Source organism: Narcine bancroftii, chromosome 4 (genome assembly GCF_036971445.1).
Source record: "Narcine bancroftii isolate sNarBan1 chromosome 4, sNarBan1.hap1, whole genome shotgun sequence".
Classification (NCBI taxonomy): domain Eukaryota; kingdom Metazoa; phylum Chordata; class Chondrichthyes; order Torpediniformes; family Narcinidae; genus Narcine; species Narcine bancroftii.
The window spans coordinates 114,475,656-114,502,260 of NC_091472.1; the positions used below are offsets into that span (position 1 = coordinate 114,475,656).

Below are 26,605 nucleotides of genomic sequence, written 5' to 3' on the forward strand. Positions count from 1 at the left end.
TCTTCTTTAATGAGGTTCTGAAAGCAGCATTATCTGGTCTTAAGTTTATAGGTGGTAATAGGTATAAGTACAATTAACATCTGCAATAAAAATGTTTCTCGCTGCAGTTTCCCAGCTTCTGAGCCAAGCCAACGCACTGGCAATCAGATGGGAAAATTAGATTAGGAAATTTATTATTTTTAACTTAATTTCCTTATATTTCAGAGAAAATAACTGTGTTGATTTGAAGAAAGAAGCTGAGATCAAAATAGAAACCTTATCTTCAGACCACAAATTAAAGGTAATGCACACTATATTTTCAATAACTCTACATTGGAAATGTGTTGCAAATGTCATGAAGGAAACTGAATAGAGATGAGTTCAGAACTCATTTTGCATGGGTCATAATAGTAATTCCATCAATAAGGCAAAAGCCAATTTATGTTTTATAAAAATTCAGGCGTGCATACAATCAACATGTCACTTTCACTTTAATTTTGTTTTTGAAAATGTACAGCAATTATTTTCTGATGTTGCCATAAAGATTTCTTTTGTAGCTCTTTCCTTGTAATTCCATGCAAAATAATTGTACACTATATAAAATAAATAAAAATATATTTTACAAAGAAAATCTGTACTGATAAACAGTGCTATTTTTCAAACTGTTAAGTCAGAATAAGGAAATGTTCCATGGAAATCATAGACTCATCTAGCATGGAACAAGTCTTTTGGCCTAACTTGTCCTTACCAACCAAGTTGGCATTCTGGGCTGGTCCCTTTTTGCCTGCATTTAGTTCATATCCTTCTAAACCTTTCCTATCCATACATCTGTCCAAATGTCTTTTGAAAGTGAAATTCTACAGTTTATTATGGCCGCTCGTTCTAGATACAGACCACCCTCTGAGTGAAAAAGTTGCCCTTCATGTCCCCTTTAATCTCACCCCTTTCACCATAAACCTATACTCTCTGATTCTAGGATCATCTACCCTGGGGAAAGAGATTGGGAGCATTCACTTTTCCATGCCCCTCATGATTTTATAAACTCCACAAAATCAACCTTCTTCTATTCTCCGAATAAAGTCCCAGCCTATCTAACCGTTCCCTGAAATTCAACCCCTCCTGTGTCTGAAACATTCTGGTGAATCTCCTCAGCCACCCTTCCAACTTATTGCTGGGTGACCAAACTGGTACACAAGTGTGGTTTCACCAATGCCTTGTACAGCTAAATCAAAACATCCCAATTTTGTACTCAATACCTCACCCAATGAAGGCAATCTTCATCACTTGTAAATATGAGTTGCGACTTTCAAGGAACTTTGATCCTGCACCGATTTGTCTCTCTGTTCTACAACATTCTTCAGGGCCCGCACATTTACTGTGCAAGTCCTGTGCTGGTTTCACTTACCAAAATGCAACACCTCACACTGTCAATTAAATTTAATTTGCCACTCCTTGGTCCATCATCCCAACTGATCTAGATCCTATTGTGAACTTCAATACTCTTCCACACTATCCACTACACCATTAATTTTTAGCACACTATCCACTACACCATTAATTTTTAGCATATTCTACAAATTTATACTAATAAAGTTAACTGTTGTCATCAAAGTCATTAATATAGAAGACAAATACACTATGCTGGAGAAACTCAGGAGGTCAAACAGTGTCCTTTATTTCGTGCTTGAGCCCTTCATCAAGATATGGAAAAATGTCAGCAGGCTCCTGAGCAAATGAGTAAGGGGGAGAAGGTGTGGTCACAAAGGCAGGAGGTGATAGGTGGAGAAGGGAGGGAGGGGACAGCAGCAATCAAGGGAAGGAGGAAGGGGGAAGGGGAGAGCAGGTTAGCAGAAACTGGAAATCAACAGTGGACCCTGTACAGTCCCCTGAGGCACATCAGGATTCCAATCAAAATAAAATCCTTCCATTGTGACTCCTTCCATGAAGCCGGATTTGAATCCAACAGGCTAGCTGATCTTGGATCCCATTTGATTCAACCTTCAAGACTAAACTGCCACATGGATCCTTGCTAAAGGCCTTGCTGAAGTCCAGGGATATAACCCTGCCCTCATCAATCTTTTCAGTCCCTCTTCAAAAGACTTTTACCAGGTTCATGCATTCCCCCATGCTGACTATCTCCAATCAGTCCACGACTGTCCCCAGTATCCCATTCAGCAATTTTCCGATTACTGGCATCAGTCATTGGCTTATATTTCCCTGGCTTGTTCTTGCTGCCCTTTTTAAATGGCAGCATATTAGCCAAGTTTCAGTCTTCCAGCACTTTACTCAAGGCTAAATACCTCAGCAGGGGACTCAGCGATTTCTTCCTGAGGTTACCACAGATGCAAGGATGTGCTCCATCAGGTCCTGGGAATTTATCCACATTAATATGCTCTAATGCTGCCAAGTTGGAGTTCATAAGTTCCTCAAGTACTTACTTTGTTGCAACTCATTTCCTTAAATCCTGAACTTCCATGATCTTCTACACTGATAAAAAAATATTCATTCAAATCTCTTGTGGCTCCACATAAAGACAGCCATGTTTATCTTTGATGGGACCGAATCCCTCTCTCGCAACCATTTCATTCTTAATATACCTGCAGAATTTCTTGGGATGTTCCTTTATCCTGCCCCAGCTCCATCTCATATCCTCTTTTTACCATCTTAATTTCTCTCTTAAGCATACTCCTACACTTCATGTACTTTTCAAGGGAGGCTTTGATCTAGACTTCTTAAATCTGATTTAATCCTTCTCCTTTTTCCTGACCAGAGCCTCAGTATACCTTGTCAATCTGGATTCCTTAAATGTGCTAGCCTTGACTTTCACTCTTAATGGGAACATGCTGCGCTTGAACTCTTACTATCTCATCATAGAACATTACAGCACAGAAACAGGCCCCTTCGGCGCTTCTGGTCTATGCCAAACCATTTGCTTTTGACTAGTCCCACTGACCTGCACCCAGTCCATAGCCCTCCATACCTCTTCAATTCATGTATCTGTCCAAATTCTTCTTAAATGTTAAAATTGTGCCTGCATTCACCACTTCAGCTCTTTCCTCACTTTCGCCACTCTCTGTGTGGAGAAGTTCCCCCTCATTTTCCCCCTAAACTTTTTCCCCTTAATCCATGCCTTCTAGTTTGTATGTTACCTACCCTCAGTGGAAAAAACCTATCAACATTTATTCTGTTTAACCCTCTCATAATTTTAAATACCTCTATCAAATCTCCACTCATTCTTCTACGCTCCAGGCCCAGGGACTAAAGTCCTAACTTGTTTAACCTTTCTCTGTCACTCATTTCATAAAGTCCAGGCAACATTGTAGAAAATCTTCTCTGCACTCTTTCTATCTTATTGATATCTTGCCTGTAGTTAAGTGACGAAAACTGCACACAATAGTCCAAATTTGGTCTCACCATGTCTTGTACAACTTTACCATAGCATCCCAGTTCCTACACTCAACACGTTGACTTATGAGGGCCAATATGCCAATTCTATCCACGTGATGGTGGATTGGTTAAACATGACCTACTGTGCACAAAGCCATTTTGACTATTCCTAATCAGTTCCTGGCTTTCAAAATAATTATATATCTGATCTCTTAGAACACATTCCAATAACTTAAAAACTACTGATGTCAGGCTAACTGGCCTATTGTTTCCAGGGCTACTTTTGGAGCCTTTTTTTAAACAATGGAACAATGTGAGCTACCCTCCATTCCTCTGGCACCACATCCATGGCTAAGGACATTTTTTTAAATTCTGCCAGACCCCTTGCAATTTCTACACTAGCCTCCCTCAAGGTCTGAGGGACTATCTAGTCAGGTCCTGAGTATTTATCCACCCTTGTTTGCTTTAAGTCAGCAAGCACTTCCTCTTCTCTAATCTGCGTAGGTTACATGATCTCACTGCTTGTTTTTCTTACTTCCCTCAACTCTGTGCCTGTGTCCTGAGTGAATACTGATGAAAGCAAAAAGCATTTAAGATCTCCCCATCTCTTTTGGCTCTGATCTTCAAGAGGATCAATTTTGTCACTAACTATCCTTTTGCTCTTAGTATACCTATAGAAACCCTTAGGATGTTCTTTCACATTGTCTGCCAAAGCAACCTCATGTCTTCTTTTGGCCATCTTAATTTCTTACATGAGATTTTTCTTCTATTTGTATACTCCTCAAGAATCTCATTTGCTCCATGTTGCTATAGACCTCCCTTCTTCCAAACCAGGTCCCCCATTATCCCTCTAAAACCAAGATTTCCTATGCCTGTTAACTTCACCTTTCATCCTGACAGGGACATACAAACTCTGTACACTCAAAATTTCACCTTTGAAGGTCCCCCACTTACCTCGCACATTCTTGCCTGAACACAACGTATCACAATCCACACATTCTAGATCCTTTCTCATTTCCTCAAAATTGGCCTTCCTCCAATTTATAATCTCAACCCGAGGCCCAGACCTATCCTTCTCCATAATTAACTTCAAACTAATGACATTATGATCACTGGACCCAGTATGTTCCCCCACACATACTTTTGTCACTTGTCCTGTCTCATTCCCTAATTGGAGATCCAGTATTGTACTCTTTTTAGTTGGTACATCTATTCCTTTCCTAAACACATTTGTCAAACTCCAAGCCATCCAGCCCTTTTACAGTATGGGAGTCCCAGTCAATGTGGAAAATTAAAATCTCCGACTATCACAACCTTATGTTCCCTGCAGTTGTCTGCAATCTCTTTACTGATTTGCTCCTCCAATTCTCATTAACTATTGGGCAGTCTATAATACAACCCCCATGACCTCACCTTTATAAACATCCCATTTTCCACCCATTCTTTTACTTGTAAACATTCTGATCCAGAGTAAAACACGAAGGACTGCAGACACTCTGATTGAAGTAAAAACCCAATGCTGGAGAAATGTAGGTCAAATACAGTATAGCAAAGACAAAAAATACATAACCATTGTTTTGGGCTTGAGCCCTTCATCAAGGTAGGCACCTGCTTACATTTTGCTCATACCTAGATGAAGGGCTCAAGCCCGAAACGTTGGTTATGTATCTCTATCTTTTGCTATATAAAGTGCACTATTTGACCTGCTGAGTCTCTGGAGCATTGCGTTTTTACTTTCAACATTGTCTCCAAATCAACTTCTGTAAGTTCCTGTCTAATTGCCCCAAAATCAATCTAGTCCCAATTAAAGACTTTTAATTTGCAGATCAGTCCATCTATCTCCATAACTATTTGAAAACTAATGAACTAAGTCCTCCCCACTATCAATTCAGTCATTTGCCCTATCTCATTTCCTAAGAAGAGGTACAGTGTTGCCACCCACTTTCATAGGTGTTACTACAGGCATGTATGTAAAACAATGATCAAAATGAACAGGTATTCAAAATGCTTGGTCAAACTTTTTTATTTACAGATCAATTAGTGCAGTTTGATTCCTTTATAGTTATTCCAACAATGTATTTATCTTTTGATGATGAGAACATCATAGTGTTTTATTATGTGAAGGTATTAGATTTATTCATTTGTATTAGTGTATTGTTTAAATTTATTTGTCACATTAGACATAAAATATTGAGAAGGGTTCATCTCCATACAGACCAGCAGGTTACCTCTAATATTCATACAACTTACTGAGTACAGGATTACAATGACCAAGAAGATCATAAAGTACCAAGCAAGAGCAGTGTCAATGCACAATTATGGTGTTCATCAGGAGCCTGATGGCTGTGGGGGGGAAAAAAAACTTTCCATAGTAACCCTGTTATAGCGTCATACTTGCCAATGCTGAGCAAAATGTCCCAACCACACTAGTTCCTGTGTTTGGCTGATAGCCCTCCAAACATTGTGTTCACACTCTTAAGCCTTCTCCCAGGTGGAAGGAGGGAGAAGTAAATGTCAATGGTAAGATGGGTCATTCAGTGTGATGGCTACCTTTCCTGGGCAGCAAGAGATGGAGTCTCTGGAGTTTGATGGGGACATGGTATTGAAGGTAGTCTACTCTAACATAGGCGCTTGGCATCCAGGTCTTCAAGTGGAGAGCAAGGGAGATGGCATCTGCCATGGATATATTTGGCCAAGAGGCAAATTGAAGAGGGTGAAGGCTGGCTGGGAGGCTGGAGCTGATGTGAGCCATTACCAGCCTCTCAAAGCTCTGTGATGGTGGATATCAAAGCCACCAGTTGGTAGTCATTTAAGCCCATTATTACATTTACTTCATGGATAAGAAAGCACTTAACAGTGGCATGATATGACAAATTAATGATTAATATTGTCATCTACAGAATCTAGACTCCACTTTCCAGTTCTGGAACAGAAAATTGAGATTGATAATTTACCATGCCATGTAGTTCATGCCATGTAGTTCATAGAAAATTGAGACTGATAATTTACCATGCCATGTAGTTCATGCCATGTAGTTCATAGAAAATTGAGACTGATAATTTACCATGCCATGTAGTTCATGCCATGTAGTTCATAGAAAATTGAGATTGATAATTTACCATGCCATGTAGTTCATGCCATGTAGTTCATAGAAAATTGAGACTGATAATTTACCATGCCATGTAGTTCATGCCATGTAGTTCATAGAAAATTGAGATTGATAATTTACCATGCCATGTAGTTCATGCCATGTAGTTCATAGAAAATTGAGACTGATAATTTACCATGCCATGTAGTTCATGCCATGTAGTTCATAGAAAATTGAGACTGATAATTTACCATGCCATGTAGTTCATGCCATGTAGTTCATAGAAAATTGAGACTGATAATTTACCATGCCATGTAGTTCATGCCATGTAGTTCATAGAAAATTGAGACTGATAATTTACCATGCCATGTAGTTCATGCCATGTAGTTCATAGAAAATTGAGACTGATAATTTACCATGCCATGTAGTTCATGCCATGTAGTTCATAGAAAATTGAGACTGATAATTTACCATGCCATGTAGTTCATGCCATGTAGTTCATAGAAAATTGAGACTGATAATTTACCATGCCATGTAGTTCATGCCATGTAGTTCATAGAAAATTGAGACTGATAATTTACCATGCCATGTAGTTCATGCCATGTAGTTCATAGAAAATTGAGACTGATAATTTACCATGCCATGTAGTTCATGCCATGTAGTTCATAGAAAATTGAGACTGATAATTTACCATGCCATGTAGTTCATGCCATGTAGTTCATAGAAAATTGAGACTGATAATTTACCATGCCATGTAGTTCATGCCATGTAGTTCATAGAAAATTGAGACTGATAATTTACCATGCCATGTAGTTCATGCCATGTAGTTCATAGAAAATTGAGACTGATAATTTACCATGCCATGTAGTTCATGCCATGTAGTTCATAGAAAATTGAGACTGATAATTTACCATGCCATGTAGTTCATGCCATGTAGTTCATAGAAAATTGAGACTGATAATTTACCATGCCATGTAGTTCATGCCATGTAGTTCATAGAAAATTGAGACTGATAATTTACCATGCCATGTAGTTCATGCCATGTAGTTCATAGAAAATTGAGACTGATAATTTACCATGCCATGTAGTTCATGCCATGTAGTTCATAGAAAATTGAGACTGATAATTTACCATGCCATGTAGTTCATGCCATGTAGTTCATAGAAAATTGAGATTGATAATTTACCATGCCATGTAGTTCATGCCATGTAGTTCATAGAAAATTGAGACTGATAATTTACCATGCCATGTAGTTCATGCCATGTAGTTCATAGAAAATTGAGACTGATAATTTACCATGCCATGTAGTTCATGCCATGTAGTTCATAGAAAATTGAGACTGATAATTTACCATGCCATGTAGTTCATGCCATGTAGTTCATAGAAAATTGAGATTGATAATTTACCATGCCATGTAGTTCATGCCATGTAGTTCATAGAAAATTGAGACTGATAATTTACCATGCCATGTAGTTCATGCCATGTAGTTCATAGAAAATTGAGACTGATAATTTACCATGCCATGTAGTTCATGCCATGTAGTTCATAGAAAATTGAGACTGATAATTTACCATGCCATGTAGTTCATGCCATGTAGTTCATAGAAAATTGAGACTGATAATTTACCATGCCATGTAGTTCATGCCATGTAGTTCATAGAAAATTGAGACTGATAATTTACCATGCCATGTAGTTCATGCCATGTAGTTCATAGAAAATTGAGACTGATAATTTACCATGCCATGTAGTTCATGCCATGTAGTTCATAGAAAATTGAGATTGATAATTTACCATGCCATGTAGTTCATGCCATGTAGTTCATAGAAAATTGAGACTGATAATTTACCATGCCATGTAGTTCATGCCATGTAGTTCATAGAAAATTGAGACTGATAATTTACCATGCCATGTAGTTCATGCCATGTAGTTCATAGAAAATTGAGATTGATAATTTACCATGCCATGTAGTTCATGCCATGTAGTTCATAGAAAATTGAGACTGATAATTTACCATGCCATGTAGTTCATGCCATGTAGTTCATAGAAAATTGAGATTGATAATTTACCATGCCATGTAGTTCATGCCATGTAGTTCATAGAAAATTGAGATTGATAATTTACCATGCCATGTAGTTCATGCCATGTAGTTCATAGAAAATTGAGACTGATAATTTACCATGCCATGTAGTTCATGCCATGTAGTTCATAGAAAATTGAGATTGATAATTTACCATGCCATGTAGTTCATGCCATGTAGTTCATAGAAAATTGAGACTGATAATTTACCATGCCATGTAGTTCATGCCATGTAGTTCATAGAAAATTGAGACTGATAATTTACCATGCCATGTAGTTCATGCCATGTAGTTCATAGAAAATTGAGACTGATAATTTACCATGCCATGTAGTTCATGCCATGTAGTTCATAGAAAATTGAGACTGATAATTTACCATGCCATGTAGTTCATGCCATGTAGTTCATAGAAAATTGAGACTGATAATTTACCATGCCATGTAGTTCATGCCATGTAGTTCATAGAAAATTGAGACTGATAATTTACCATGCCATGTAGTTCATGCCATGTAGTTCATAGAAAATTGAGATTGATAATTTACCATGCCATGTAGTTCATGCCATGTAGTTCATAGAAAATTGAGACTGATAATTTACCATGCCATGTAGTTCATGCCATGTAGTTCATAGAAAATTGAGACTGATAATTTACCATGCCATGTAGTTCATGCCATGTAGTTCATAGAAAATTGAGACTGATAATTTACCATGCCATGTAGTTCATGCCATGTAGTTCATAGAAAATTGAGATTGATAATTTACCATGCCATGTAGTTCATGCCATGTAGTTCATAGAAAATTGAGACTGATAATTTACCATGCCATGTAGTTCATGCCATGTAGTTCATAGAAAATTGAGACTGATAATTTACCATGCCATGTAGTTCATGCCATGTAGTTCATAGAAAATTGAGATTGATAATTTACCATGCCATGTAGTTCATGCCATGTAGTTCATAGAAAATTGAGACTGATAATTTACCATGCCATGTAGTTCATGCCATGTAGTTCATAGAAAATTGAGACTGATAATTTACCATGCCATGTAGTTCATAGAAAATTGAGACTGATAATTTACCATGCCATGTAGTTCATGCCATGTAGTTCATAGAAAATTGAGACTGATAATTTACCATGCCATGTAGTTCATGCCATGTAGTTCATAGAAAATTGAGACTGATAATTTACCATGCCATGTAGTTCATGCCATGTAGTTCATAGAAAATTGAGATTGATAATTTACCATGCCATGTAGTTCATGCCATGTAGTTCATAGAAAATTGAGACTGATAATTTACCATGCCATGTAGTTCATGCCATGTAGTTCATAGAAAATTGAGACTGATAATTTACCATGCCATGTAGTTCATGCCATGTAGTTCATAGAAAATTGAGATTGATAATTTACCATGCCATGTAGTTCATGCCATGTAGTTCATAGAAAATTGAGACTGATAATTTACCATGCCATGTAGTTCATGCCATGTAGTTCATAGAAAATTGAGATTGATAATTTACCATGCCATGTAGTTCATGCCATGTAGTTCATAGAAAATTGAGATTGATAATTTACCATGCCATGTAGTTCATGCCATGTAGTTCATAGAAAATTGAGACTGATAATTTACCATGCCATGTAGTTCATGCCATGTAGTTCATAGAAAATTGAGATTGATAATTTACCATGCCATGTAGTTCATGCCATGTAGTTCATAGAAAATTGAGACTGATAATTTACCATGCCATGTAGTTCATGCCATGTAGTTCATAGAAAATTGAGACTGATAATTTACCATGCCATGTAGTTCATGCCATGTAGTTCATAGAAAATTGAGACTGATAATTTACCATGCCATGTAGTTCATGCCATGTAGTTCATAGAAAATTGAGACTGATAATTTACCATGCCATGTAGTTCATGCCATGTAGTTCATAGAAAATTGAGACTGATAATTTACCATGCCATGTAGTTCATGCCATGTAGTTCATAGAAAATTGAGACTGATAATTTACCATGCCATGTAGTTCATGCCATGTAGTTTATAGAAAATTGAGATTGATAATTTACCATGCCATGTAGTTCATGCCATGTAGTTCATAGAAAATTGAGATTGATAATTTACCATGCCATGTAGTTCATGCCATGTAGTTCATAGAAAATTGAGACTGATAATTTACCATGCCATGTAGTTCATGCCATGTAGTTCATAGAAAATTGAGATTGATAATTTACCATGCCATGTAGTTCATGCCATGTAGTTCATAGAAAATTGAGACTGATAATTTACCATGCCATGTAGTTCATGCCATGTAGTTCATAGAAAATTGAGACTGATAATTTACCATGCCATGTAGTTCATGCCATGTAGTTCATAGAAAATTGAGACTGATAATTTACCATGCCATGTAGTTCATGCCATGTAGTTCATAGAAAATTGAGACTGATAATTTACCATGCCATGTAGTTCATGCCATGTAGTTCATAGAAAATTGAGACTGATAATTTACCATGCCATGTAGTTCATGCCATGTAGTTCATAGAAAATTGAGACTGATAATTTACCATGCCATGTAGTTCATGCCATGTAGTTCATAGAAAATTGAGACTGATAATTTACCATGCCATGTAGTTCATGCCATGTAGTTCATAGAAAATTGAGACTGATAATTTACCATGCCATGTAGTTCATGCCATGTAGTTCATAGAAAATTGAAACTGATAATTTACCATGCCATGTAGTTCATGCCATGTAGTTCATAGAAAATTGAGATTGATAATTTACCATGCCATGTAGTTCATAGAAAATTGAGACTGATAATTTACCATGCCATGTAGTTCATGCCATGTAGTTCATAGAAAATTGAGACTGATAATTTACCATGCCATGTAGTTCATAGAAAATTGAGACTGATAATTTACCATGCCATGTAGTTCATGCCATGTAGTTCATAGAAAATTGAGACTGATAATTTACCATGCCATGTAGTTCATGCCATGTAGTTCATAGAAAATTGAGACTGATAATTTACCATGCCATGTAGTTCATGCCATGTAGTTCATAGAAAATTGAGATTGATAATTTACCATGCCATGTAGTTCATGCCATGTAGTTCATAGAAAATTGAGACTGATAATTTACCATGCCATGTAGTTCATGCCATGTAGTTCATAGAAAATTGAGACTGATAATTTACCATGCCATGTAGTTCATGCCATGTAGTTCATAGAAAATTGAGATTGATAATTTACCATGCCATGTAGTTCATGCCATGTAGTTCATAGAAAATTGAGACTGATAATTTACCATGCCATGTAGTTCATGCCATGTAGTTCATAGAAAATTGAGATTGATAATTTACCATGCCATGTAGTTCATGCCATGTAGTTCATAGAAAATTGAGATTGATAATTTACCATGCCATGTAGTTCATGCCATGTAGTTCATAGAAAATTGAGACTGATAATTTACCATGCCATGTAGTTCATGCCATGTAGTTCATAGAAAATTGAGATTGATAATTTACCATGCCATGTAGTTCATGCCATGTAGTTCATAGAAAATTGAGACTGATAATTTACCATGCCATGTAGTTCATGCCATGTAGTTCATAGAAAATTGAGACTGATAATTTACCATGCCATGTAGTTCATGCCATGTAGTTCATAGAAAATTGAGACTGATAATTTACCATGCCATGTAGTTCATGCCATGTAGTTCATAGAAAATTGAGACTGATAATTTACCATGCCATGTAGTTCATGCCATGTAGTTCATAGAAAATTGAGACTGATAATTTACCATGCCATGTAGTTCATGCCATGTAGTTCATAGAAAATTGAGACTGATAATTTACCATGCCATGTAGTTCATGCCATGTAGTTCATAGAAAATTGAGATTGATAATTTACCATGCCATGTAGTTCATGCCATGTAGTTCATAGAAAATTGAGATTGATAATTTACCATGCCATGTAGTTCATGCCATGTAGTTCATAGAAAATTGAGACTGATAATTTACCATGCCATGTAGTTCATGCCATGTAGTTCATAGAAAATTGAGATTGATAATTTACCATGCCATGTAGTTCATGCCATGTAGTTCATAGAAAATTGAGACTGATAATTTACCATGCCATGTAGTTCATGCCATGTAGTTCATAGAAAATTGAGACTGATAATTTACCATGCCATGTAGTTCATGCCATGTAGTTCATAGAAAATTGAGACTGATAATTTACCATGCCATGTAGTTCATGCCATGTAGTTCATAGAAAATTGAGACTGATAATTTACCATGCCATGTAGTTCATGCCATGTAGTTCATAGAAAATTGAGATTGATAATTTACCATGCCATGTAGTTCATGCCATGTAGTTCATAGAAAATTGAGATTGATAATTTACCATGCCATGTAGTTCATGCCATGTAGTTCATAGAAAATTGAGATTGATAATTTACCATGCCATGTAGTTCATGCCATGTAGTTCATAGAAAATTGAGACTGATAATTTACCATGCCATGTAGTTCATGCCATGTAGTTCATAGAAAATTGAGATTGATAATTTACCATGCCATGTAGTTCATGCCATGTAGTTCATAGAAAATTGAGACTGATAATTTACCATGCCATGTAGTTCATGCCATGTAGTTCATAGAAAATTGAGACTGATAATTTACCATGTCATGTAGTTCATGCCATGTAGTTCATAGAAAATTGAGACTGATAATTTACCATGCCATGTAGTTCATGCCATGTAGTTCATAGAAAATTGAGATTGATAATTTACCATGCCATGTAGTTCATGCCATGTAGTTCATAGAAAATTGAGATTGATAATTTACCATGCCATGTAGTTCATGCCATGTAGTTCATAGAAAATTGAGACTGATAATTTACCATGCCATGTAGTTCATGCCATGTAGTTCATAGAAAATTGAGATTGATAATTTACCATGCCATGTAGTTCATGCCATGTAGTTCATAGAAAATTGAGACTTATAATTTACCATGCCATGTAGTTCATGCCATGTAGTTCATAGAAAATTGAGACTGATAATTTACCATGCCATGTAGTTCATGCCATGTATTTCATAGAAAATTGAGACTGATAATTTACCATGCCATGTAGTTCATGCCATGTAGTTCATAGAAAATTGAGACTGATAATTTACCATGCCATGTAGTTCATGCCATGTAGTTCATAGAAAATTGAGATTGATAATTTACCATGCCATGTAGTTCATGCCATGTAGTTCATAGAAAATTGAGATTGATAATTTACCATGCCATGTAGTTCATGCCATGTAGTTCATAGAAAATTGAGACTGATAATTTACCATGCCATGTAGTTCATGCCATGTAGTTCATAGAAAATTGAGATTGATAATTTACCATGCCATGTAGTTCATGCCATGTAGTTCATAGAAAATTGAGACTGATAATTTACCATGCCATGTAGTTCATGCCATGTAGTTCATAGAAAATTGAGACTGATAATTTACCATGCCATGTAGTTCATGCCATGTAGTTCATAGAAAATTGAGACTGATAATTTACCATGCCATGTAGTTCATGCCATGTAGTTCATAGAAAATTGAGACTGATAATTTACCATGCCATGTAGTTCATGCCATGTAGTTCATAGAAAATTGAGACTGATAATTTACCATGCCATGTAGTTCATGCCATGTAGTTCATAGAAATCAGCACTGCATTAAAGGAGGTGTTTTAAACTTATTGATTGATCTAAAGAGTCACATTTCCAAATAAGCATTAATAATACCACTGATGGATATCTGAAAAATATAAATGTATGGAGATTTAGCTGTTTTAACTATTAACATATGTAGGTGAAAAGAGATCTGGGAAAATCCAAAAACAGCAAGAACTATAGGAATTACATGCAAGAGACATATTTATAAATCAACGAATCAAAGCGATGGTGAGCGTAGCAGTTAGTGTAACGCTATTATAGCGCCAGTGACCCAGATTCTAATCCACTGCTATCTGAAATGAATTTTTTTGTTCTCCCAATGACTATGTGGGTTTCCTTTGAATTCTCCTCTTTCCTCCCATGTTTTAAAGACATATAGGGTTAGTTGTCCAATTGATCACATGAGTAAATTTGGGCATCACAGGCTCGTGGGACAGAAGGCCCTGTTATCATGCTATATCTCTAAATTTAAAAAAAATTAAAGAAAATATAAGATGATTTTCCACACACATGAACAAATGTTAGCAGTTGGTACCTTGAAAATTCTGATTTAAGAAAATAGTGTTGTTTACTAATAATAAGGCTGTGGAGGTCTAACATGGGTAGACCTACAGTGAATGGTGGAGATATGGGGAGTATTGTAAAGCAGAGTAGTCTAAGAGCACAGGGATATAATACCTTGAAAGTGGTGTCACAAGTAGAGAGGGTGGTCATAAGGCTTTTACGTTGTCCTTTATCATTTAGAGTATTGGGTATAGAAGTTGGGAGGTATACAAAACATTGGTGAGGCCCCATTTGGAGTATTGTCCAGATTTGATCCAAGCTGCAGGGAAGATGTGGTCAAGCTGGAGAGGGTGCAGAAAAGATTTGCGAGGAGCCGGGGGGTGGGGGGGGTGCTGAGTAGAGCAAGAAGTTGAACAGGCTAGGGCTTTATTCTTGGGAGTGCAGGAGGATGAGGGATGATCACATAAAGGTATACAAAATCACGAGAGAAATAGATCAGGTAAATAAAAGCCATAGTCTTTTGCACCGAGTAGGGGAATTAGTAAACAGACGTTTAAAAAGATGGGGCAAGAGATTTAACAGGAACATGAGGGTAACCTTTTTTACACAAAAGGTGATAGGTACATGGAATGGGTTACCGGAGGAGGTGGTTTAGGCATGTATTATTGCAATGTTTAAGAAAAAATTGGATGGATACATGAATAAAATGGGTTTAGAGAGAGACGTGAGCCAAATGACAGGCGTGTGGGATGTGTTGGTGGGCATTCTGGTCAGCTTTGGCAAGTTGAGATGAGAAGATTGTTTCCATGCTGTGGGAGTCTGTAACTAAATGCAAGTTATCTCTTTATCGGGGAGGAGGAGTGGATTTCTTGATTTTTATTCCACATTGACTTTTCCCCAACAAGACGCTAAACCAGTCTTCGTATAAATCTGGTTTCCCGTTTGATCAGCCCATACAGTTTGAGAGGGAAATTCCAGTTCTGCCGTTAGCACTGTCTCGTGCGAGCAGCAATGCACTGATTTCAATGGAACTGAATTTAGGAGATAGTGACGAACAAGTAAATGCGACAATGTGGCGTGTTTAGTTCCCGAGGGCCAAATTTGTTTTAGGTGCTAACAGTCTATTTGTGCTGACAATTCATGAAAAAATCATTGGTTATCCACTGCTCAGCACAAGATGGCCACCTGTTCTTTGCAATCTTATGTTTTAGTTGTGAATGTTCCTCTTACTGTTCACTCCCCTCCCTGCACTTCATCAATGTGCTTCGGAAATGTTGCTATGTGAAAAATGGGTATAAAATAGTGATTTTTATCTCTGCTTTATTTTAAAATCTGCAACTAGCAATTTTAATGATTCTCCCAAACACAAAGCATTACATCTGGTGAATATGGTGTGAACCCATGCTTTTGGCAGGTGTCACATTATTCCTGTGTCTCTGTTTCAATCGCAATGGTATGTGATCCATGACATTTCCTCCTTTCAACAGGTGAAAGAGATTGTTACTCAACAAACCAAAGAGTGGTCAGAAATGTTAAATGTACATTGTGAAGAAGAACAGGAGCTTCGGGATCTTCACTTGAGCCAGCAATGTGATTTGTTAAAGAAACTGCTTATAAGTGTGCATGAGCAACAAAGTCAGCATCTCAAACTTATTCATGACAGGTATGTTCCAAGGTCAAACCATCTCGGCTGAAAGTTTCTCATGACTGCACTCCAATCCATGGAAGCTTGCTGTACTACCTGAATTGTTTAATCAGTACTCTTAATGACAGCAGCAGCCAGAACTGCCTCCATACCAGGTACTGGTCTATGTAAAAATCCAATGCTGGAGAAACTCAAAGGGTTCTTTATATCACCAGCGTTTCAAGCTTGAGCCCATCATCAAGGTATGAGCAAAATGTTGGCAGGTGCCCAAACAAATTAGTGAGAAGGACAGGAGTGGAGTACAGACCCAGGGACAGGAGGTATTAGGTGGAAAAGGGAGGGAGGGAACACAAGCAAACAAGGGGAGGGGGGAATAGCTCTGTGAATGGAGAGGGAAGGGGGTAGAGAGCTGAAGGAAAGAAGACAGAGGGATAGGGAAGAGAGGGCTAATAGAAACCAGAGAAGTTAATGTTAAAGCTGCTTGGTTGATGAGAGCATTAACTGAGCAAAATGTAGACAGCTATATGTAATGATGTATGCTGGTTTGGAGCACCAGAGCATGATGTGCGGCTTTAGAACAAATACAGGTAATGAAGTTTTTACTTTCTACTGGCTACAAATTTGATGAGATTATTTTTTTTTACTGTAAGTGCCATCTCCTAGAAATGCTGCAGTAGGAACTTATCGGATGCCTCAATGTTGCAGCAAGGGTCTAACGCATGTTGCAGGTTCTGTTGTCTCTAACTCCAATTTGCTGGGAGTCTTAGAGTACGTTGATTTGAGTCTTTGACTGCCGTTTCCAAAATACAAATGGTACTGACCTTGTAAACTCTCTTACATTATGGGCAGATCAAATGGAAGATAAATCTTTCCATTTTGGGCCAATCCTACCAATTAGTCAAAAGCAATTTATACTGATAGGACATGTTATTCACTTTAATTCACAAAGTAATTCCTCCTTTTGCAATCTAACTGCCAATAAAATGTAATGTAGGGTTAGAGATTAGCCAGGTCATCAGAAGGAAGTCCTGTAACTTCAGTATTTGGGAAATGTAGCATTCATTTTAAAATCCAAATGCAGCTTTGGTTAGTTTGTTCATGAAGAGAAGCTTGAAGATCAACAAGAGCAGGAGGATCATGATGACAGCCAGTTGGCTGACCCAAGTCAGCATCCCTCGCCTCACCTCCCAGCTGAGTGAGGAAGGAAACACAAACTTCGAAAAATCACTATGAAGGATAGAAAATGTTCCAAATTATAACTCCCAATGCAATCAAAGTGACCACTTTGCAATTCTCCACAGATAACCTATAATGACCCCACTACATTTTCCATCTGCACTGGGAATAGCATGCATGAAAAAATTCCTGCTTCAGTTACTTTTTCACCTGCATGCTGCGAAACTTCCTGATGAATGGCATTTTGTGTCAAGAATTGAGGTCTCCATGTAAAATACGCTCTGTGAGCCTTTCCACCTGTAAGTGAGGACACAAAATCTCTTTTTATATTTTTTCCACTGTGCAAGAATTCTCATTGAGAACAGGATTTCTATGTGTGTGGCAGTACATCAATGCATCAGGAGGTGTACAAGGTGCACGAACCCAAATAATCCTGTCAGCTCAGTGTAAAATAGCCAGCACAGTTTTGTTTCAATATGTGGCCAATTTTGTGATCCTCTTTATGAGTGGTGCACAGAATAAAGTGAAATTCACCATTCAGGAAGGTCTTTCCTGGAGCAACATTCCAAATGATAGAAACACTGCAGCACAGTACAGGCCCTTCAGCCCTCAACGTAGTGCTGACCCATATATTCCTTTTCAAAAAAGTACTAAATCCTCCCTACCTCATAGCCCTCTATTATTCTTCCATCAATGTTCCTGTCAAAGAGTCTCCTAAATGTTTCAGCCTCCACCACCATGCTTGGCAAGGCATTCCACGCACACACAACGCTCTGTGTAAAAAAACAAACCCTGATGTCTCCCCTAAACTTCTCTCCCTTCACTTTGTAGAGGTGTCCCCTTGTTTTTTTTTGTTGTTTTTTTTTAAACTTTATTTAAAATTTTATGACGTGAATAAAATAAAAATTACATTTAAAGAAATAAAAAAAAATAAGATAATAAAAATTAGAATACTACATCATTAAACTACACAAATTAACCCCCCCAATAATTATAACACAACATTAATCATCTGATTTAAAATTAGTCCAACCCTCCTCCCCAAAATAAAGAGTGAAGAATTAATTAACAATATTGTAAATAAAATAGAAAAAACCCCATTTACAAAAAAAGGATAAAACTTATCAAAAAAAATTACTAACAAAAAAATGTCAATACTAAAATAATACCCTTAAACATATATTTAAATCAAACATAATACATGTATTTATCAAATGAAATCCACTTTAAAACTAAGTTCAAATATTAAAATCATATATCAACCACATATCTGTTATACAAAAAAATCATAATTAATAATACATAAATACAGAATTTCCATTAATACCAAGTTTCCTTTATAATTCATCGAGAGAACAAAAACATCCCTTAGAAAAACAATCAGATAAACTTTTTATTCCCTTCCCCTCCCCTTATATAAAAAAAGAAAAAAAAGTTCAAACTCTTATAAAATTCTCCATATTCTTCATTTATAACATCTTCAAAATTCTCTATCGAAATTAACTTAATTTTATTAAACTCTTCTTTTTCTTCTTATCACCTTTCCCCTCATCTTCTTCTTCATCTAATTCAACATCCTCAATTTTTGCCTTATTATCTTCTGTGACATCATCCTCTTAAAAAAGAAAGAAAAAAGAGAAAAAAAAACCCAAAAAAAGAGAAAAAAAAGGAGAGAAAAAAACCCTCCTAATTCCCTCTCAATTACAATCAGAAAACAAAGAGTTAAAAAAAAATTATTTATTAAAAAGAAATAATTAAAAAAACCTTCACTTCTTAACCCAAAAATTAAAAAGAAAAAAAAAACAGGTCAGAGGTCACAACTACCTCCTCCTGTTTAAACCGCCCAAAGCGGTAACTCCCCAAAAATATTGGGTGTGAGATAACTCACAGGTAGCTGATGACTTCTGGAAACTAGTGCCCACCCAGTTCCCTCTCCCAACTCCCATTTCATTAAACTATCATCATTATTTAAACTATTTAAACTCTTCTCAAAAAAAAGATAAAAGATTTATTTTTTTAAATCAACGTTACCACTTCGGTCACCATTGCTTCCATTTCTTTTAAAAATCTGGATCCCACCATACATCTCTACTCTCTTTGGAGACCTTGAAGGACTACATCGTTCCTGAAACTACATGATTGATAGAGACTGAGCAAAGTCCATAACCTCTTTAGGATTGTCAAAGAACTTTGGCTAATTTCCATTCTAAAAAATCTTCAGTACCGCTGAATACCTAAATGTTGCCTTATGTCTTTTTTTCGACAACTGTTCTTTCACAGAATTAAATTCGCATCGTTGAAACATAATTTCTTGACTCAAATCTTGATAGAAGAAAACAGGATTATTCTGAACCATCAAAGGAAGAGGTGTCCCCTTGTGATACTATTCCTGCCCTGGGAGAAAGACACTGGCTGTCCACTTAGAATCTCTGTTAAGTCTCTGCCTATCCTTCTTCACTCAAAGAGAAAAGTCCCAGTTCTGGTAACCTTGCCTCATAAGACTTATTTTCCAATTCATGCAACATCCTGGTAAATCTCCTCTGCACCCTCTCCATGGCTTCCACATCCTTCCTATAATGAGGTGACCAGAACTGAACACAATACTATTATGGTACTTGTGGTCTCACCAGAGATTTGTAGAGTTGCAACATCGCCTCTTGACCCTTGAACTCAATCCCCTATTAATGAAGCCCAATATCCCATAGACCTTCTTAACTAGCCTATCAACTTGCACGACAATCTTGAGAGATGTATGGATTTGGAACCCACATCTGCACTTTTAAGTAACTGACCATTTACCCTGTACTCATCCTTCTGGTTTGACCATCCAAAATGCATCACTTATCCGGTTTGAACTCCATCTGCCCATTTTCCTTCAAATCTTTCTATAGTGTATTGGAAATGCAAGAACCCCATCATTACTATTAACTTGTTTAAGGAAAATCTGTTCTGTGCAGACCTACATTGATGTAAAACCTATGAAACAGGAATAACATTACAATAATGTAGTCTGGAAATAACCTTTAATTGTAAAATACTGTTGGTTCTTACAAAAAATGAAATTGGAAGGAACGATTTCTGATTCAATTTTTAAATTAGCAGTTTGAATATATTACTAATTTTGTTTATATAAGAGTGACTCTACATTAGTTAGTTGCCTACATCCATAATAATCTAACCCTTATTCTTAGATGTTTGTCATTCAGTTCACTGCACGAGAACTATATTATTCATGATAGAGCAAAAGGCATCATTATGTGCTGAATTAGCTAAAATTATCTTGGATCTTCCATATCATTGTGTTTTAATCATTGGTATTTAAAGGACCGGCGAGGTAGATTTTCTTTGTTCAGGAACTGAATATTGAGCATGAAAAGATTTATTGTTCAATGAAGATTATTATGGTGCTTCTGGGATACCAAATTTGATATACATGTTACAAATTATTCTTGGACCAGTCAAAATCAGCGAAGATAAAAAGTGTTCACAAGAAGCCATGAACCAGGTATAATGAAGACCAGGCAAGTGTCATGCACCAAATAGAAATAAATTTTAGCTCTTAATGCATGAGCAACATCAGTGCATCATAATTAATATTGTAGAAAAACACTAGGACTGCAGGTACTGAAATCTTGGGTGAAGAAAGAGAAAAGAACAAATAATTAATACAGTGGAACTCCATTATAACGCAATGGTTCAGCTCCCAAAAATCAGATCACAAGAAAAGTGGGGTTGTGGTGAATTGGGGTCACGAGAAGCAGCATTTTCAAAAAAAATAAAGAGCATATGTACAATACCTGTAATTGCAATAATCTTTTTTTTGTTTCTTACAATCATCATTTCTTAAAAAAGTGATCGAGTGTTCGTTGCCTGAACGCAGCAGGTCGCTGGGGGCGACGAGCAAAATCCAAAATGTTTCTGAGTTGGAGGACTTTTATGGTCCACTTCCTGGGTCTCCAGCCAACGTAGGCTAACCTCAAGGTTCAGACTCTTTTGGAGGTGAGGGTGGAGGCTCCTCATTATCATCCTCCTGTGGTTTTGGAACTGGTTCTAAAGTAATGTTACAGACAATCTCAGAGTCCGTCAGATACTCATGTGTCGGGCGTTCATCATCGGCAGAGAGCCACTGGTGAAAATCCTCTTTGCTAATTTCATCAGTCTCTGTGCCTCACTCACCTCTTCATCTCTGAAGCTGTGGAATTCTTGCTCATCATCTTCATCTTCCTTGGTGGATTGTCATGGTGAAAGGTTGGACCCAGACGTTTCTCCCAGCATTTTTCCAAACGTGAGGAGCTGACTGCTTAGTGGTTCATGCTTTTCAGATAGTCTTCCAGCATTTTTGATTAGTCTACAATTCTATGAATTAATTCACGCCTGTGAACATGGAGATGATGCCCTGATATAGGGGCTGAATCTTGGATGTAGTGTTCTTTGGGAGTTAAGAAACTTGGATCTTTCCATTGCAGCTTACTAGGTTGGCAGCTGGCGGATGGGTGGGACAGTTGTCAAGTAAAAGAGCTTTGAATTCTAGCTTTTGTTTGCACAAATGAGCACCAACAGCAGGGACAAAAGTTTTGTAAAACCAATCCTCAAAGATGACACTGGTCATCCGAGCATAGCTGCCATGCATGTATTCGAACGGTAACGACTTCACGTTGACATGGTGGAAACACCACGGTGAGCAAAATTTGCTAACCATGAGCTGTTTTATCTTATGTGTTCCAATCTTGTAAACACAAAACAACAACGTCATGCGATCTTTGCATTGTTTGACCCCCCTCATGTCGATGGGCATCATCTATGCTAGACTGTGTGGTCTGGGATTATTTTGTAACAGAGGCCTGTTTTGTCACAGTCATACACTTGTTCTTCGATGTAGCCACCTTCTTCTAAGAACATTTTTATTTCTGCTGGGTATTCGCTGGTGGTGGTACTGTTGGCTGAGTGAATTTCTCCAGACACAACACTTGAGAAATCCTGTGATGGTGTATAAACCAGTCTTTCTATCTGTTGCTAGCTTCTAACTGTGAAGTTTCTCTGTTGATCATTTGTTCAACCTGCTCGGCTTGAGCTTTGAGAATAGACCCAGAAATTGGAAGGCCTTCTGAGCACGCTTGAATGAACCACGCATACAGGGAGTCATCGAGGCTGACATCTTTGACTGTCTTCATGCGTTTGGCCTTTAGTCCCGCCTCTTCCTCAACATTCCAAAACAATGAATGTCACATACAACTAGGGTTTGACATTTATTCTGGATTGCATCAAGTGTGCGAAGCTTATCTTTCACTGAAATAGATTTTCGTCTTCTACTGGCATGTTCCAATTTGATATGAAAACAATTTCAATTCCGGAAAGAGGGTGATAAAAAGGGGAACCGCTGGCTGATCACATTATCTCCAGGTTTCACTGTACTGTACTGAGGTACATCACGAGTCTGCAGATACTGGAAAATGAAAGCAATACACAACTCAGGAGGAACTCAGCAGGTCACGCAGCATCCATGAAGAGCACAAGGTCATCGAAGTTTGAGGTCTGAACCCTTGATCAGGACCTGAAGAAGTGCTCATGTCTGAAACATCAACTGCCTATTTGCTTTCCATAGATTCTGTGTGGCCTGCTGAGATTCCCCAGCACTTTGGTGCATTGCAATTTTATTCTTACCTGTGCCTTCAGTTTGTCGTGTACTCAACTCATTTAAGGTACAGTTTAAATCCTTGGACATGCAACTGATAATAATGTTCTAAACTTGGGACGCACTTTAATTTTTTTTTACTGTACCTTAACTAAATAGTTTGGCATTAACTAAATAGTTTTAAAATGTATAATCTGTTTATATTTCAAAAAGTTCTTTATAGGTTGTGCAGCATTAAATTTGCATTTACCAATGCAATACCACATGATTAATTATATTTTTAAACAAAAACCCTTATCAGCTAGTTGAAGGTAGGTGCTCATTTAAATCTTGTCAGGGACTGTTAGACCAATGAGCTGCAGCCAATAAAACGAAGGTAAGGTCAAGAGGAGAGGCCAGTATGTGAGTGACCTGGTGTAGGTGTGGGACTTTGAGGCTTTGATTCGAGAGGGTTTGGTAAACAGGATGAGGGGGAAATGTAAGAGTTGAGGCAAGGTAAGGACAGGTTTTTATAAATCTGCTCTTTAATAGATAGTGGGAATGGCAGCCAGGGTAGGGACATGCTCCTCATGCAGAACGTGCTTAGTCAGGGAAGCCAACAGTGTCCTTGATGACTTCATCTGCGAGAAGTGCATTGACTGCAGCTCTTACAGATCACATTAGGGAATTGCAACTGGAGTTGGATGAACTCCAGATCATTCGGGAGGCTGAGGGTGTGCTAGACGGTGGTTACAGGGATGTAATGGTGGTGAGGGAGAGTGGCGCAAGTGTGGTACTTCCTGCAGCTGCATTCCCACTCTCCATTTGTTGTTATGCCCGCTCCCCTTATCCACCTATTAGCTTCTCTCCGTGGGCCTGTGCTTTTCCATATGCCCCTCCATCCCACCATTTTGTCACACCTTGATGAAGGGCTCAAGCCCAAAATGTTGGTTTTGCTTCTCTATCTTTGTTATATAAAGTATGCTTTTTGAATCTGCTGAGTTTCTCCAGCATTGTTTTTACTAAATACAAAACCTTTACTGTAAACAGTAAACTCCAAACAGCAAGGCCTGCCTGTTTTTTACTCCTACCTTGAAGAAGGCCTCAGGCCCAAAATGTCGGTTATATATATTTTCCTCCTGAGTTCCTCCTGCATTTCTGTTTTTACTTCTTTGACCTGAGCTATATCTCTGGGACTTGCCTGGGTCAGATGTTGAGGGCATTGTAATATTTTACACTCTGTGGGAGCATAACACTTAGCTCCATATTTTGAAGTATTCTAACTTAAAACTTTTTAAAATGGTAATCTCTGCAGAATACTTTTATCATGATTTTTTTTAAAAAGATATGATCTCACGATCAGATGCATCATCCCCTTTCTTTCCCTCTTCTCTTTCTGCAAGGACTGCTCCCTCTGGGATTCCATCGTCCACTCAGCCCATCCATTAATTACGCCCTTGGGACATATCCCTGTGGGCAGCACAATTAGCATAACACCAGTACAGTGAACCAGGTTCAAATCTGGTGTTGCCTATAAGGAGTTTGTTCACTCTCCCTGTCCTCCCACTCTTCAAAAATGTACAGGGATTGTAGGTTAATTAATAAATTTAGGTGGCATGCGATTGCGGGCTGGATGGGCCTGTAATGTACCCCTGTGCTATATGTCTAAATTTAAAAAAAATTATATGCTGCACTTGTGGCCACACCTCCTCCCTCACACCATTCAGGGCCCAAACAGTCCTTCCAAGTGAAGCAACACTTCACTTGTGAATCTATGGGGGTCATCTACTGTATCTGGTCCTTCCATTGTGGTCTCCTCTACATCAAAGAGACTGGACACAGTCTGGGAGATCATTTCATTCAGCATCTTTATTCTGCTGCTGCAATAATGGGGACCTCCCAGTGGCCAACCATTTTAATTCCACAGAACCATGGTTTTGGAGACTTTGATCATGTGTTGTGTACCTTTACTTCCTCTGGACGCTGTGAGACCTGCTGAGTTCCTCCAGCATTTCTGTGTTTTTACTTTTAAATGGTGTCCCCAAGCTCTAGATTGTCCCATGAGGTGAAACATTCTTACCACCTTGTCAAAAACCTTCCAGATCTGTATTGTTCAATCAAATCACTTCTGAACGTTGAGTCAAATAAGCCAAACCATCCAGCCTTTCCTGATTAACCAGTTGGCTCATATCAAGTATCCCATAATGCACTGGAAGACTAATATGCTACTGCATTTGTGATCACACCAATAACCTATTTAATTTAAGCATGCCCTCCATATTTTTGGATTGATTTCTTTCTTGAAAAATCCAATAACGTTCTGTTAGCTTTCCTATTTGTTTGCTGTACCTGCCTTTTAGCCTTATGTGAATCATACTTCTGCCCCAAGCTCCTCTTTCTCTTGGAGCAATATCTCTACATTTGGATTCTGTTACTTTTATATTTTTCATGCAAGTGGATAGTTTCAAATATTAATGCCTCAAATTATACTATAGATCTTTATCCCTTCATTTAGCCCACCCATATCCCATTGTAGTAGACACTTTACATTCTCTTGACAATCCACCAAATTTTGTGTCATCGGCAAAGTTAGCATCCACATCTTTGGTGCCTTCATCCAAATCCTTTATATAAATTGTAAAATTTATGGACCCAGCACCAATGGCTGTTGCATGCGATTCATTACATTTTCAATAGATCTCCAGATCTCCTCCGGAAGATCATTATATACCGAACCATTCATTATATGTAGAACTTTTCTTCTCTCATTACAAATACCAGTTTTATTTATTTCACTGCTCTTTTTGGAATACCACTTTGCGTATTACACTCCACATTGCACTGCCACCATGATATGGAGGTATGTTGGCAATTTGTCACCATCAGTGGAACACAGAACTGTTGTAGTTCAATAAAGCAAGTGGAATTAATGGATGACTGATGGTCGGTGGAGGGGGTGGGGCTGGAACATCGTTGAAGCTCTGGTTCAGTCCTGTGTCTCAAAGTCTATGACTATTTTGGGTAAGCATTTTGCAAATGTAGCTTGCTTTGTATGGAAGAATAAATATAAATATACTGGAGGCATTACCAGCCAGTTTGTAATTACAAAATAAAGCTTGTTGTCTTTAGAATGAGCTGTTGGAAATGGGAACAATTGTTATGTTCAAAAGACATTTAGACAGGCACATTAATAGGAAGGGTTTGGAGGGATATGGGCCGAATGCAGGCAAATGGGATAAGCTTGGTCAGCATGAACAAATTGGCCCAAATGGGCTGCTTCTGTCCTGTGGCATTGTCTTCCACTAAGCTCAGTGCAGCACTCTGAATTAAATTTGAGTTCAACAGTTTCTGAAGGTAATTCTGCCATGAACATTTACCCCTCTGGGCAATGATGAAAGAAACAAAATGCTGCAAATGCCAGAAA

The 26,605-nt window shown here is 37.7% G+C and overlaps 1 protein-coding gene across 25 annotated transcripts in view; it reads left to right on the forward strand.

Moving 5' to 3' along the window:
- plcb4a (phospholipase C, beta 4a) overlaps window positions 1-26,605 on the forward strand; it is a 628,445-nt gene that overhangs the window by 549,859 nt on the left and 51,981 nt on the right. For all 25 annotated transcript variants that reach the window (XM_069932452.1, XM_069932447.1, XM_069932454.1 and 22 more), the window contains 2 exons: window positions 205-280; window positions 16,237-16,412. In XM_069932452.1, coding sequence (XP_069788553.1) covers window positions 205-280; window positions 16,237-16,412 — 252 coding nt within the window. The remainder of the gene's footprint in view (window positions 1-204; window positions 281-16,236; window positions 16,413-26,605) is intronic.